The sequence below is a fragment of the Lampetra fluviatilis genome, chromosome 41 (assembly GCF_964198595.1).
Source record: "Lampetra fluviatilis chromosome 41, kcLamFluv1.1, whole genome shotgun sequence".
In the NCBI taxonomy this organism is placed as follows: Eukaryota; Metazoa; Chordata; class Hyperoartia; order Petromyzontiformes; family Petromyzontidae; genus Lampetra; species Lampetra fluviatilis.
The window spans coordinates 6,972,291-6,987,485 of NC_136315.1; the positions used below are offsets into that span (position 1 = coordinate 6,972,291).

At 46.0% G+C, this 15,195-nt stretch overlaps 1 protein-coding gene across 1 annotated transcript; it reads right to left on the reverse strand.

Annotated features, from left to right (window-relative positions):
- Positions 1–4: 4 nt before the first annotated feature.
- On the reverse strand, positions 5–6,457 carry MRPS24 (mitochondrial ribosomal protein S24). The gene is made up of 4 exons (XM_078875426.1): positions 6,393–6,457; positions 5,499–5,579; positions 4,818–4,929; positions 5–4,025 (listed from the first exon to the last, which is right to left on the reverse strand). Exons 1-4 carry the CDS (start codon positions 6,441–6,443, stop codon positions 3,742–3,744), a joined length of 528 nt encoding a protein of 175 aa, XP_078731552.1. The 5' UTR covers positions 6,444–6,457; the 3' UTR covers positions 5–3,741.
- Between the last annotated feature and the right edge of the window lie 8,738 nt (positions 6,458–15,195).

Below are 15,195 nucleotides of genomic sequence, written 5' to 3' on the forward strand. Positions count from 1 at the left end.
GCACGCTGGCATCACCTACATTAATATATACTTTATATTCCGTACATCTCAAATAACAGTACTCAGCGATAGATGGAGCTGACGGTAATATTTCCACAAGTTAAACGATTTAAAACTTTTAAAATTTTTACCAGATAAGGCCCACTGAACAACCTGGCCAGAAATGTATAACTCAACGAAGTGGCTGGTGGAAATTGATAGCTGCCACATACGTGTGACGCATGTTTCTAAGAGTGAAGGGAAACACGGGAGGACCCGGAAAAAAGTCCGTGACCACGGGGAGAACATGCAAACTCAAAATATACAGGCGTCAGGATCGAACCCATGACCTTTGTATAGCAGGCGAGGTAGTTAACATTTCACCACGAAGTGTTTTCCCCCACCCTCCCGACTCATTCTCTCACAAGCTCCGTTTATTTTGCCTCTGCTTCGTGGTGTCAACTGTGTGTCGACTCATGAGGGAGAGGTCGGCTGAGAATTTTGCAATCAGTTTTGTCACCGGATACATTAACGAAACAAAGACTCGGCATGCTTATTTGTTAATCCGTGCTTTTTATCCAGTTTCAACACAACCAGGGTTTTTTTTGCCCCTGTAAGTTCCTACAGTTTCCACTTTTATGTTAAATATGCAATCATTTTTATTAAACAGTTACTCGGATTAATTGCTAGAATATGATGCTCGCGTATAATTATTTACAAGACGGTTTGCTTGGAGTTGTGGATTTGAAGGGACCGGTCTGGATGGATGGGAGCAGCGTTCTCTGCTCCGCGTGCTGTACAAACAACGCAGCTGTAAAGTGAGTATTGTATTTTTAATGAAATAAATTTGATGCAGAAGTTCTATTACGCCTTTGGCTTATCTGCCACCAAAAATGTCCCATTTGGATACACGTGCTGAGGAGAGGTTTTTTGGCATAAAATATAGTTCTTAACCTTTTGATGAAAAGCAGTGGCCGAGAGGCACTGGGGTTCATAATGGCCATGTTGGATCTCAAAGTTCAGGTTGATTTGAATCGGCGATTAAACAAGGTCCCCAAGTCCAGCAAGTTGGGAGGTCTCGGCATTGTGAACAATGCACAAAAAAACATTCAATTGCAGAAATCCGTTTACATAGAATGTCGGTTCAATTTCTCATCCACACAATATTCAAGAAGCACAATCTGAGTGGAATGTGGGAAGCCTATTTATGTTACTCGAGTAGTGTCCAATTCCATGGCTTTTTGATATGCTCTGCCAACTGAAGGAGTTCCACAAGGAAATTTCTTATGACGTTTGACACTGCCAATAGTATAAGTGGGATATAATTGTGGATACATTTTTTTTAAGCCCGGCATCTCAATCCAACAACGGCATCTGCTATATTGCAACTACTGCCAGCTGAAAAAGGCAACCAAAGCAGCAAAACATTTGATCAGAGAAGTCTCAACGGATCGAGATTATTTCAATACTTAAAAAATGCATTTGTTTATTTTCATTTCGGGCAATGTGGAGGGACAGCACATGATGTACAATGCACATTGATCTATATTATAGCCCACCTTAGTAAAACTGCATTAAAGTTCAAACTTCCAATGCTAAACTCTTCAAATAGGTTATTTCACTTTCCACAAACTCTCCAATTATAATATGCAATTTGAACTTCTGCTGTTTGTATCTAAAGACATTTTCAATTGAAATTTTAGTAAACCTTTCACTCCTGTTGCATAGCTCTATATAAAACAATGACATACTTGTATGTACTGTATATAACATTTGTAGATTTTTATTCGATGCTCTTGTGTAAAATGTTCATAGGTTGACTCTGTCCTGTTCATTCTTTGTCACCTTCCATCTAGTCACATCTTGACTGCGCTGTCCAGATTCCTCTGTATTTTGACCCTGCTACATTAAACAAATTTGTAATGATGTGCATTACACAGCCCTTTCAAGACCCGGCTGATTTTTCTATTTATCTGTCACTATCAATGAGCTCAAATTTTTACACTTTTCATGGTTTGCATTGAATGCCACAATTCATTATCCCCACTGCACAACCGAGTCTTGCTGATTTAGACCTCAACAATGTGGTTGAAGCTGATTTCACAAAGTTTCTAGTATTTCCCTGCACTAATTCCTTGTCCATATACACTGCAGGTTCATACCGAGCCTCTAAATTAAACCCTTTAATGAAAAAAAACTCAAACATAAACTTGTCAAGTTGGTTATTACATTTTATTTTTTTATCGTAAAGTCAATATATGAATGAGCCAGTAATGCATTTTTTGTTGGGTTTCACTTGAAGGAAGATGCAACCAAAAATATGGCCGTGAGGAGTTTGATTGGAAGCTTCATCTTCAGCCGTGGTCAATCTGCTGCTGGTGGCCTCTCGAAGCTGCCACATTCCCGCAAAGCAACAATGAAGCTTCTTTAAAGACAAACATGAGTGCTGTCAGTGTGCTGATGCTATCACTGCAGTGCGACTACATTCGATTTCATTAGGTCACTACGGTAACGCTACAGTGAAGCTCCTGAAAATCACGTTGCCTCATTTTCCTTATTAAAAAGCTTAATTGTGTCTGAGCACATGACCCAGCCGATGTGTGTATTTAAGAGCCGTTTATTTCGGCTGCATCTCCCTTTATTCAACAAAGCAGTCAATGTTTCATTAAACAAGCAGATTGATGTCAATTTATTAGAGAATATAGTTTTACAGAAATATGATGATACCATGTCAGGCCACATGGTGATTTACAGTTGAGAGGTCAAATTGTGGCTGGGGAAATCTCAGCCCATGTCCAGTGGGGATTAAATGAACACCACTCTGAAAAGTCAGTGGTTGTCCTATGGGGATACCGACCCCAGCTGCTGGAAACAGCAGTTTTACAACTGGCTCTGGGCTTCCAGTGTAGGCGAGTACTACTTCATATTTGGTCGAGTATTAATTAGTTATTTAACTTGTAAAACCTCATTGAGTTATGAAAAAAAAATTCCTGATTTGCAGCACAATGATGAAATTGAGACAAGACTTTCCTACTCTGCCTATGATCACTGCACACCTATAAGAAGTGTTTTCATTCACACCTGCACTATCCTGTTGTATCAATTCCCTCCTGCCTAGTAGCCTGTTAATATTTTACTCCAAAAAAACGTAGTTATATGTATTACCATACCCCCCAATGTGTACAGCATTTTGAGATGTGGTCAATCAGCTGTAATGGGTAAGGTGAATGCAGTACCTACCAACAAGTGTACAGTCTACCAGTAGGGGGGCACTTTGCTATGTGACTTCGGAATAATGTCAGCACATTTCTCGAATAACATGGGATATTTAACATCCACTGTGAAGATGGAGGCACGTAATACACCCCCTCTTCACCCGAAATATTAACCAGGGCAGCCACCGAGTTCCACAAACCTCTGCTCCAAGTGGCAAACACGCTCAGCTAGGCCTCGGTAAGGTAAGGTAAAAGTGTAAAAACAACGGGCCTACCTTTACCCTACCCTTTACCTTACCACAATACAATCCCTCTACCCTACCTTTTACCCTTTAGCAGGTAAGGTAAAAGGTAAAAAGCAACGAGCCTACCTTTTACCCTACCCTTTACCCTTACCCCTTGGCATGTCGACACCTTTACCCTTTTACCCGGTAAAAAGGGTACAATTACCTTGCCGAGGCCTACGCTCAGCCATGTCACCAAAGAGAACTGACTTTTTGTTCAACACAGCCGCTCTAGCAGGTATCTTCGTGTCTTCGTTGACTCTTCACAGGTATTTGTAGACGACCTTCTGTGGCACTGCCTGCACTTCCAGCTTGACGGGGCACTTGTAGAGGAATGAGAGTAGCGTCTCGGTGTAGCCGATCAGGAAGTAGTAGCGCATGGGTGGCAGCCTCGTTATCAGCACGGCGCACACCACTAGCACATTTCCGCGCCTCTTCACCACCACCTCGGTCGACAGGCAGCCGTGAAATGTGCCGTACATGAAGCGGCGGATGAACACGTCCTCAATCGAGCGCTCCGCCGCCCCCACCTCACCATCCAAGTTGGCTACGCAGCGGTACAAGTGGAGATAAACGGGGACATGGCATTCACGTTCGCTAAAAGCAGTTCCCTCTTTTTATTGTAAATTTCCCCACAAATGTTAACCCAATTGTGTTATTGGCATTGTGCAATGAGACAAAGTATACAGTCGCATACATATCCACATGTTGCGTTAGAAAACGGCCTATGGAAGTGGATAGTACAGAGCTAACTTTGAGATACCTTCCATTGGCCTCTGGTCCACACAACAGATTGAATCTCTTCATCTGCCTGGATTTAAAGCCAGGATCTCAATGGCACCAGCTCAGCACATTGCTCTCTGAGCCACCCTCAGGCAGTCTCTCCCTTGAGAAACACTGCACAGGTGGTTTGGTGGTTTGGGAGCCAAATGAAAATATGTTAATCCTCAGATGGGGACCGAGTCAAGTAAAGTGAATGAAACCACAATGATTGTTCTCTTCTTACCAGGCTAACATGACCAAACGTTGTGCTTGAAAATCTGATTTAAACTCTGATTGGATTAAACATCGAAACTCTGTGTTCCAACATTAAAATTAGGGGACCTCAGAGGCAATTGGTCACCTGCCCTCACCAGAATGGAAAGTTTGCTTTTGTGTGCGTATGTACACATGTGAGTGTGCACATGTCAGTGCTTGCATGTGTGTGTCTGAACTGTTGTACCCAATTACTTGTATAAGAGGCAACATTTTAATCCAGTGATATTCATGTGCACATAAATGTGCACTGGTATGTGTGTATATTTGCGCGTGTTCATGCGTGCAGTGTGTGCATGCGTACCCGTGTGCTGGGAGAGCCATCCCTTGCGGTGTGCAATCTTGTGTGGTGGGTTCGCCTGCTCGTACGTCACGGGCTTATCCCCCTTCCCCACACGAACCCGGCCCGCTTGGCTCTACAGGGCAAGGTGACCAAACATCGCGCACACGTATTCCAACACACGCACACTCTTACACATATAGAAGAATAAGACAGCCATATTGTTGGTTAACAATATGTTAGATGGCACCTTTGAAGAACCGGAAATGGTAACAGAGAGTGGTGTCACCAGTACCACATTTTCAGCCTCCTTTGCCATGCCCGTACTGATGTTCACACCACGTTGTTCGTACATTGTATTGACCATTGCGGAGATTGTGCTTGGACAAGACACGACTGTCAAAGAATGATGGCCAATGGTCAACAATTATAACAGCCCAAGGGCAGAACGCACCCAAGAGAGATGGAGTCATAAAATCCGTTCATAAGCAGGAATAAGAATATATGTAACATCGCAGGTCCGTGAGGAATGGTAGTGGTGTAGGGACGACTTGAAGTGTGGAGAGCAAACGCTGTTGATGAAACCGTATTCAATCTTAAAATTATATGCATCTATCATGAGCATAAGAATTCATTCTAGTTGCTAAAATCATTCCACGCCTGGTGATCAAGCCAAGTGGCAAAGCCTCCGTTCTAAAAAGGTACCTTGAGACACACTGCGCTTGTCTGTAGTCCCCGTGGGCACACGGGTAACGCCAAGGGCTGCCTTTTCGCACACAGCATGCCCTGGGAATTGACACGGGTACAGCAAACGAGTACAGTCAAGGGGGTAAGCAGTGCTGCCTGTATCCAGGCTACCAAGCTGCACGGATTCAACCCTTCTCACACGACGCGCAGCACATCCAGACCACGTTCACCTCGCCGACACGTACACAACTCAAAACGCTAAAGTATTAACGCATGCCACTATTACTCTTCAAAGTCAATCGCATTCCCATGGCGGGATCCCGTATCTCCGTAAAATTCCGTTCACAACAATACAAATTCACGGACATTTAACCTACTGATGAGAAGTGACGCCATAGGCTGTGCATGTCTTGTGGGTTACTCGGCCATACTTCACCTCGCTAGGGTCATTGCGGAGGGTTGGTGAAGGCGGGAGCATAGAAGTACAATACAACAGTTTATATCGCTGCACTGCCTTACGAAGTGGCCTCGAAATCGATAACTTCAATGTATGAAGGCTAGGCCCTGCTTAGCTTCAAATAGCTTCATATACCAAAAGATGAATGGACAGCATCCCGGGTAATGCTGTAACAGGCAACCGCTTTGTATCGTCTAAATAACAACACAGCCTGGTTCTTATACTCGGCGCATTTAGTGTAAAAGTAAAGTTTTTGACTTTTAAGTTTCCATGCTTGAACTAGAGCGTTAGACTAGCACAGGCCCTTACAAGGCTGCGCACCGCACTCAAACCGCGCTTGCAGCTAGCTCGCGGGATTTGTATATCGCCGCTTGTAAGAGAACAAGGAGCGAACGGGCAACTAATGATACAGCTGATTGAAGATGTAATTTCATGTAAAATGTTTTTGTTTTCACCCGAAGAGGCGTGAGGGCGAACACCCTTGACGCTGACATGGGGGCCGCCATGTTGAGTCGCGGTGGATTCTGGGTAAGACGTGGGGCTCATTGAGCCAGGCTAAAGCAGCAGCAGCAGCAGCAGGGGGCACTTTCACTGAACAAATGCCTTAGAAGGGGAGGTTTTATCCATTTAGTTAAATATTTGTATCAGGAATTGCAGAATTAAGTACTGTGGTTGAACTTAAAATGCATGCGCATAAATTAATATCTTCCACACGACGTTAAGTGGGGAATGGTGGATGATAAGACGAGAACAAATTTGCCAATGAACTCCTTTTCTTCTACACAAAAACACAGATAAAAGGAGTTGGGAAAATCAATGGTCAATACCTACAGATAACTCGGAGGAAATGGGATAAATTTGCCAAGAGTGCATCTCATCAGCGGCATTGATTCAACAAAAGCAACAGGCTGGACAAGCTTCGATACTCAATGTCTCATCAGCAGTCAGGCTCGCTTGATGGAACTGTCAGATGTTATTGGCAGGGACCCTAGTTCAGCACATTGCTCCATTAGTTCGAGCCTGGCCCTGCTCATGTCACTGCAGTGCCCTCTGGTGGACGAATCTATGACTGCAGATTATTGGGTTGAAGCTGCCTTGGCAGCGGTTACCGTCAACATCAAACTCTACACATTCGTCCATAACTATAACTCTTAAACAATAACAACGCGTACCGGCAACGTTTTGGGGATGACCTCCGGCCCCGCGTGGCCGGGTCGATACGTGACCTCGTCTCGCGACCTCTAGTGGTGGAGGTGGGAATGGGACCTGGATCCTGGGAGGAGGCCTCGCAGTCTAAATAACCTAACCAGCATGGACGCCCACTAAATAACCTGACCAACATGGAGGCCCGCTAAATAACCTGATCAAAATGGACGCACACTAAATAACCTAACCAACATGGATGCCCGATAAATAACTTAGCCAACATGAACACTGTGTGGGTTTGGTGTTGAAGTCGGGTCGGTGCTTCTGGGTAATGAGACGCGGCGGGCACAGCCACCGCGTCACTGTGGAGTCCCTCTCGCGTCTCTGGTGACAGCGCGACCCAAGCCGTCACTGCGCCGCAGACTCGCGACACGAGCCGCGCGCCATGGACGCGATGTCGCGTAGAGAAATTAGATCCTGAGTTGGTACTGCAGCGCCCCCGTGTGGCCATCACGCGGTGCAACTGCAGCGCCCCCGTGTGGTCACCACGCGGTGCAACTGCAGCGCCCCCGTGTGGCCACGCGGTACAACTGCAGCGCTCCCGTGTACCCACCACGCGGTACAACTGCAGCGCCCCCGTGTGCCCACCACGCGGTACAACTGCAGCGACCCGTGTGGCCACGCGGTACAACTGCAGCGCCTCCGTGTGGCCACCACACGGTACACCTGCAGCGCCCCCGTGTGGCCACCACGCGGTGCAACTGCAGCGCCCCGTATGGCCACCACGAGGTGTAACTGCAGCGCCCCCGTGTGGCTACGCATTGTAACTGCAGCGCCCCCGTGTGGCCACCACGCGGTGCACCTGCAGCGCCCCCGTGTGGCGCAACAGTTGCACAAGGACAGAACGCACCCAAGAGAGATGGAGTCATAAAATCCGTTCATAAGCAGGAATAAGAATATTTGTCACATCGCAGGTCCGTGAGGAATGGTAGTGGTGTCGGTGACGACTTGAACAATGGAGAGCAAACGCTGTTGATAAAACCGTATTCAATCTTAAAATGATATGCATCTATCATGAGCATAATAATTCATTCTAGTTGCTAAATCATTCCACGCCTGGTGACCAATCCAAGTGGCAAAGCCTCCGTTCTAACAAGGTACCTTGAGACACACTGTTGCGCCATAGCGCGTTAATCAGGATTAATACTGTATCTATACTGGAGGAATCCGATTAGCTATGAAGCTCCTTTTCACAGATGTGCAGTCAAGTTTCAAGTTTCATTTATTAGGTATAGCCCTGTGAGCCATTCGGCTCTTGAATCGGGTGCAACCGCAACAAACAAAAAAACAAAAACATGAACAAGAAAACATCTTAAAGTGACGATGTGCAAACAGAAAATCCAAGAAAAGACAGAAAAAATATTGCAGAAAAGCACCGTACACCAACACTGTGTGGGTCAGAACGTTACAACAACAAACACGATAGGAGCGCTGTGGCACTGTGCGGTGGGGTTCGTGGGTTCAATGTGGCGAACCGCGCTTGGATCGAACTCCGGGGCGCTGCAGAGTCGTCGATTAACGCCCCGGGGAGTGCTCCGGTGAGCAGCCCTCACAGCGACGACGTGGCTGGTGTCCTGTGCTGGCCCATACTGCACTCGTCCACGAGATGGAAGACGTAGCCCACATCGTGAATTACCTGCAGCACGACTGCTGCACATGTACACCAGGTGGCAGCACGTATAAGGTCCAATGCCGGTAAAAATTTGGTTAGGGTTGGGGGTTATGGTTAGGGGTTAGGGTTTGGGTTATGGTTAGGGGTTAAGGAGTTAGGGTTAGGGGTTAGTTTGGGTTATGGTTAGGGTTAGCAGTTAGGTTGAGGGAGTAGGGTTAGGGGTTAGAGGTTATAGTGAGGGGTTAGGGTTAGAGGTTAGTGTTAGGGGTTACAGGTTAGGATTAGGTTTAGGGGTTAGGTGTTAGGGGTTGGGGTTAATGGTTAGAGGTTAGTGTTAAGGGTTAGGGTTAGGGGTTATGGATTAGGGTTAGTTAGGGTTATCTAGAGTTAGGGTTGGGGTTAGGGTTGTAGTTAGGGGTTAGGGTTAGGGGTTAGGTGTTGAGCGTGAGGGTTAGTTAGGATTTTGGTTAGGGGTTAGTTAGGGTTAGGGGTTAGAATTAGGTTTAGGGGTTAGGATTAGTTAGGGTTAGTGTTAGGGATTAGGGATTAGGGTTTAGGATTAGGGTCGGGGTTAGGGGTTAGTGTTAGGGAGAATTTAAAATTGGAGTCTATGGGAGAATTTAACATGGGAGTCTATGTGAGAACTTAACATGGGAATCTATGGGAAAACTTAACATGGGAGTCTATGGGATAATTTTACATGGGAATCTATGGCAGAATGTAACATGGGGCTCATGTGAGTTGTGCACACCTGTAATCCAGACACTTAGGGGAAGATAAATAATGTGTTATGTATTTACTTATAATGCTTGTCATTGAGTTGTTTGCGATGTGATAATGGTATCGTTATTAATGACGCAAAAATCAACCCAAGCGTCTGATAATAAGGATCGTGGTAATTATTATAATCTCCCACAGCTCAAATCAGCCAATCTAATGAAATATTCTAATCATCATTTTAGTATCGTAATATGTTTAAGTTAAACAAGCATTTTTTTATTAGCACTGATAAATAATGGCGACGACTCAGAGGTTTTCAGCCAGCAGTGGTTCAATAGATCATTGCTAATGATGACAACTGATAAATAAACACATTTAGACACGAAAAAAAAATCATTTTATTGTAGGGAAAGTAATTACATAATTTTGACGAAGCCATATATGTATGTTGAATTTATTTCGCACCGTGCTAAACGGAAGTGTGGAATGAAGCAATGATAAACCTTTCAGTAGAGGGATGGTTACCTAAAGCTCGCGTGTGCGTCGTGACCTCGGAGGCTGATGTTGGCAGTTTCCGATAGCGATCTGGGGGCGTTAAACGGTTGTCTGCCTGAAATCCCACCCAAAGCTCAAAGCAGGCCCCTCTCATCTGGCTTTGTGCCCCAACACCCGTGGGGTGTAACGGTGGTGACATGTTAAATACCTCGCCTGGTATGCAAGAGGTAATGGGTTCGATCCCGACCCTTGACCCCTGCTGCTGTATATTCGGAGTTTGCGTGTTCTCTCTCCCATTGGTCATGTGGGTTTTTTCTTCAGATGCTGCGGCTTTTCCCCTCCACATTTAGAATCAACGTGCATTTAGAGTATTTGGCTGCTTTAAATTTCTACGTGATAAGCCACTTCGTTGAGCTATCATTTGTGATGGCCATGTCACTTCTGAAAAAGAGCTACATAGCTCAGTTGGCCCTTGCGTGGTAAAAAAAAAACTTTGTTTCTGTGAGTCACGTTTCGGCAAGGCAGAACCGTGATGTTCTGTGCCATCTACTCGTCTTTATTTTGGTGGTCGGTAGCGATGGAACCGGGATTGCTAGACTAATAATAATGCATGATATTCATATGGCGCTTTTCCCACGCTCAAAGCTCTGAATTCTATTCTCGCTGGGATGATCATTTTTATTGCCACCTGCGTTGGGCGATCATTCGTGATAGCCAGGTCGCTTCTGAAACACATTCCTGCGGAGGGAGCTGGTAGGAACGTTGGGTTGCTCAGTCAATGGCCAGGGTCAACGGCGGCGTGGTGTATTCCGCAAATATGCCCGACGGTGAGGGCGGGCACAAGCCGGCGTGAGTAGGTTAAACGTTTAAGGGCACCACGGGGTGACCAGCCCCTCCCCACCCAGCCTCACCCCTCCCACCCCCCACCCAGCCCCTCCCCACCCTCCCCTCCCCACCCAGCCCCTCCCCACCCTCCCCTCCCCACCCAGCCCCTCCCCACCCTCCCCTCTCCACCCAGCCACACCTCTCCCATTTTTGGATGCACGACGGACGGACAGACACAATAATCTCATGTGGGCTGGTGTAACCAGGAGGTTCCTACCAGTAACATTTCTATACGTCGCGTACAGGATGTTTCTCGCTCCACGCATGTGGTTTACGAGCCGTGTGCCAGCTACTCCGGCCAACCAGCATTGGGGTCACGACTTAGCATTCAAAAGCAAACGACCGCCTCATTTTCGATTTAAAGCTTTCGTGACTGCAGGGATTCATATTCTTGGTTCTTTCGGTAAAGTCACGTAGAAGGGAAATAAAAAATAAAATAAAAAAATAACATAATTATATTAAAACATAATAATATTAAAGCATAATAATATAAAAACATAATAATATTATATATTTTTATTTTATTATTTCCCTTCTACGTGACTTTACCGAAAGAACCAAGAATATGGACTGCCTTATTGATGCGGGAACGGTATTGTGGCCAGAAATTTGCATCACATCCTGAAGCATCCCCAGCAAGTTGTGTGAGCGAAAGGTGTTCTCTTGTGTGCGCTGTAACGGGGAAGCGATAGAAAAAAATTTGGTCGATGTGAACTGCGACGCTTCAGCTATGGTGAAGATGCAGGATTTCATGATAAATATTTAAGCATGCAATTAAAAGTCAATCTGCTATTATGCTCAAATGAGCTATGCATATTCCTCCCTCCATTGCCAGTCCCAAGATGATCGGGGCCAGTATCACTAAACAACGTTTTAATGTAAATACAGTAAGGGGCCGTCCATAAATGACGTCACGCACCTGGGTGGGGGGGTCAGACATTTGTGACGATGTGTGACGAGGGGGGGGGGGGGTGAGAAATGTGACGTCACATCAAAATGCGCAACTTTAAATAAATAAAGACAACACGTTCTACTTAATTAAATAGACTTTTTAATAAATGTTTTCTCCTACAACATCAGAGGGCAGCGCCACATTAAATACGCACTTCAATGACAATAGTTTAAAGCGATTTGAAGCGTGTTTTATTTTCGCAGCCCATGCAGCTTCACCAGGAGAACCGGTTGGACAGAGACCAGCATCATACGTTGCCTGTCTGTTCTAAGGGGCCGTCCATAAATGACGTCACGCTATTTTGGACGATTTTTTACCCCCCCCCCCCCTTCGTCACACTACGTCACAAAAAGTCAGACCCCCCCCCTCAAATATGACATCACAAAGCTCTGCCCCCTCCCCCCCCAAAATAAAACATACTTCAAATCGCTTTAAACTATTGTCATTGTAGTGCGTATTTAATGTGGCGCTGCACTTTGATGTTGTAGGAGAAAACATTTATTAACAAGTCTATTTAATTAAGTAGAACGTGTTGTCTAGATTTATTTAAAGTTGCGCATTTTATGTGACGTCACATTTCTCAACCCCCCCCTCCCCCCTTCGTCACACATCGTCACAAATGTCTGACCCCCCCCCCCCCCTAGGTGTGTGACGTCATTTATGGACGGCCCCTAATTATTCAGCGCCGAAATGTCACCTGAGAATGGAAAACCCCGACGCGGATTCAGTGGCCATGGACCGCCAACGATAGATTTGTGGTGAGCTGTGCCCTGCGAGAGGTGGATGCTTTGATGCGATCTTCCCTCTCTGCTACTCCAACCATGTGCCGACCACATGACACCTGTGCCTCGGAGCGGCTGAGGATGTGGATTTGAAACCCCACTCCCCCCTCCACGTTGCCAGGAAGTGCTTTTCTCTGAGCAGATCAAAGGTGGGAGTCACTCAATTATTTACCAGAGGGAACTGGGATTTCTTTAGAGTTGTTTACTATTGTTGTGCTGATAAACTGCAATGTGCACTCAAAGCACACCCCCTGGTGTGTATGTGTGTGTCGGTGTGTGTGCGATTCTTTGGACTTTGGACAATGTCAATTAATAATATATAATTGATCCGGTATACAAGTGTGTGTGGAAGCATGGATGTTTGGGAGCGGTAGTGAAGTGGTTAGCGCGCTGCGCTACGAACCTGGCGACCTGGGTTCGACTCCCGCTCACAGCCAACACCAGGTGACGATTATTTGAATCGGTCCTGAGCCCCTCCCCTAGGTCGACTCAGCCTCATGAGTACCTGGTGCGGTGTGTAAGCATCGCCACTAGGGAGACAAAGGCAGCCGGGCGTGGTGTTGGCCCCACCCACTCCCTCGTGTGCCGTGCCACCTTTCACAGGTGCTACTCGCTAACAGCACTTGCCCCAACACTCTGTTCAGGCTATAGGGGGATCTTTATTCTTGTTTTTTTTTTATCAAGTAAATGATACAGCAAGCGTGCTGTGACGGTTCCACCTGAAGACGGAAGCTTGTGTTGCCTCTGAAACGTCGTGATTTTTATTTTATTTTTATATAATTTTACTTTTATTAATTAAAAAATTTTACCTACGTGACTTTACCGAAAAAACCCAAGAATATGAATCCTTGCAGTCACGAAAGCTTCAAATCTAGGATCTTTATCTTTGTTTTGTATGCATGTATAGCAGCCCCTTTGCCAATACACTGCCGGTTGAAGAGCCGTGTCAGTGTGGGGGTTGTTTGACCATACTTCACCACACTAGTCAGTGGCGGATGATGAAATGGAGGGCTAGGACTGTTTCAGGTATCACTCACCCATAATTATAGTCATGGATTCTAAAAATGTTTTTACCAGGTAAGGCCCACTGAGCTACATAGCTATTTTCCAGAAGCGACCTGGCCACAAATGATAGCTCAACGAAGTGGCTTATCATGTGGAAGTTTATAGCAGCCAAATACTCTAAATGCGGGATGTTGATTATAAATGTGGAGGGAAAACTGGAGAACCCCGAGAAAAATCCACGCGACCACGGGGAGAGAGACACGCAAACTCCAAATATACAACACGCATTCAAGGTCGGGATCGAACTCCCGACCTCCTGTATACCAGGCGAGGCAGTTAACATCTCGCCACCGCTATGAAAAGCCCCAGTATCTTCGTACCATTTCAATTAAAATATAATACTATGGGGTCAGCATTCTACTGACAGCATGTGCAACTGTATACAAACACAAATAACACGCGTCTCGCAAGGCGCGGCCCACTGCAGGGCGACCAAATCATGACTTGAACGGCGCCAATTTGTTCCATTTTGCCATCCTAATGTCTGCTCTTGTGCAAGGCCCGTTGCACTTTGTTGTCTTGCTGGGAGGGCCAGCTTGGGTTTTTAAGAGTTTTCTGGCCCAAAAAACTGGGAACCCGCCGCTAGAGCCGCCGAATAAAGAGTTAATAAAATCCTAACGGCCACGAGCCTTCTTCTTGGTTCTTTCGGTAAAGTCACGTAGAAGGGAAGTAATAAAATAATAAAAATAAAACATAATAAAATAATTCTCACGACGTTTCGGCCACAACGCAAGCAGCCGTCCTCAGGTGAAAACCAGGTCTGTCGAGGCGACAGCGTCTGAATGAAACAGCACCATGCTTGGAGCATATATTTAAGCTGGGTTGGAAGGGGGGGAAAGGGCGCCTTGACAAAATAATTTGCATATCAAGAGGAATTCAGCATATGTATGGGACGGCTGCTTGCGTTGTGGCCGAAACGTCGTGAGAATTATTTTATTATGTTTTATTTTTATTATTTTATTACTTCCCTTCTACATGACTTTACCGAAAGAACCAAGAAGATGAATCCCTGCAGTCACGAAAGCTTTAAATCGAAAGGCCACGAGCCCCCTTGGCAGATTGTTTCAGCAGAACGTCCAGTTTCGGGGCATCTAAGCAATGTGACCCTTTGCGCCCCCGCTTAGCACCGGGGTCACAGCCCCAGCACAAATCGTGCGACCTCTCAGCCGCCGCGTGCATCATAATTAACTTCCCGGGACGGGCAAAAGAGCTGGAGAGCGGTGGTATTTTGAGAAAGGACGGCGCCCATCAATCAGCCCTCCCCTAATGACCCTGCAGGCATTAGAGAGAAGCCCGATACCGAGGTTTAACCACTCACCACAAACCAGTGCCTGCAGGCGACTTGCAGCTGCCACTTGAAAGGACTCATTAAGTGCTTAGGAACCATTTATAGGATAGAACGTGATTCTGTAATTTACTCTACTTAGAGGTGTGTGTGTGTGATGTGGCTGCGGATGTGGTTGAGCAGCGACGCTCCCCGGTCGTGAGCGCGTGAGTTCAATTCCGAGCCAGGGCCATCGTAACCAAAAAAATCATTGTGA

Excerpts from the sequence above, each read along its gene's own strand:
- MRPS24 (XM_078875426.1), bottom strand. The coding sequence starts at position 6,443 with ATGGCGGCCCCCATGTCAGCGTCAAGGGTGTTCGCCCTCACGCCTCTT. Across the intron at positions 5,580-6,392 it reads TCGCCCTCACGCCTCTTCGG|GGCATGCTGTGTGCGAAAAG; the intron begins GTGAAAACAAAA and ends GTCAATTCCCAG. Across the intron at positions 4,026-4,817 it reads ATGGCTCTCCCAGCACACGG|CCAACTTGGATGGTGAGGTG; the intron begins GTACGCATGCAC and ends ACCGCTGCGTAG.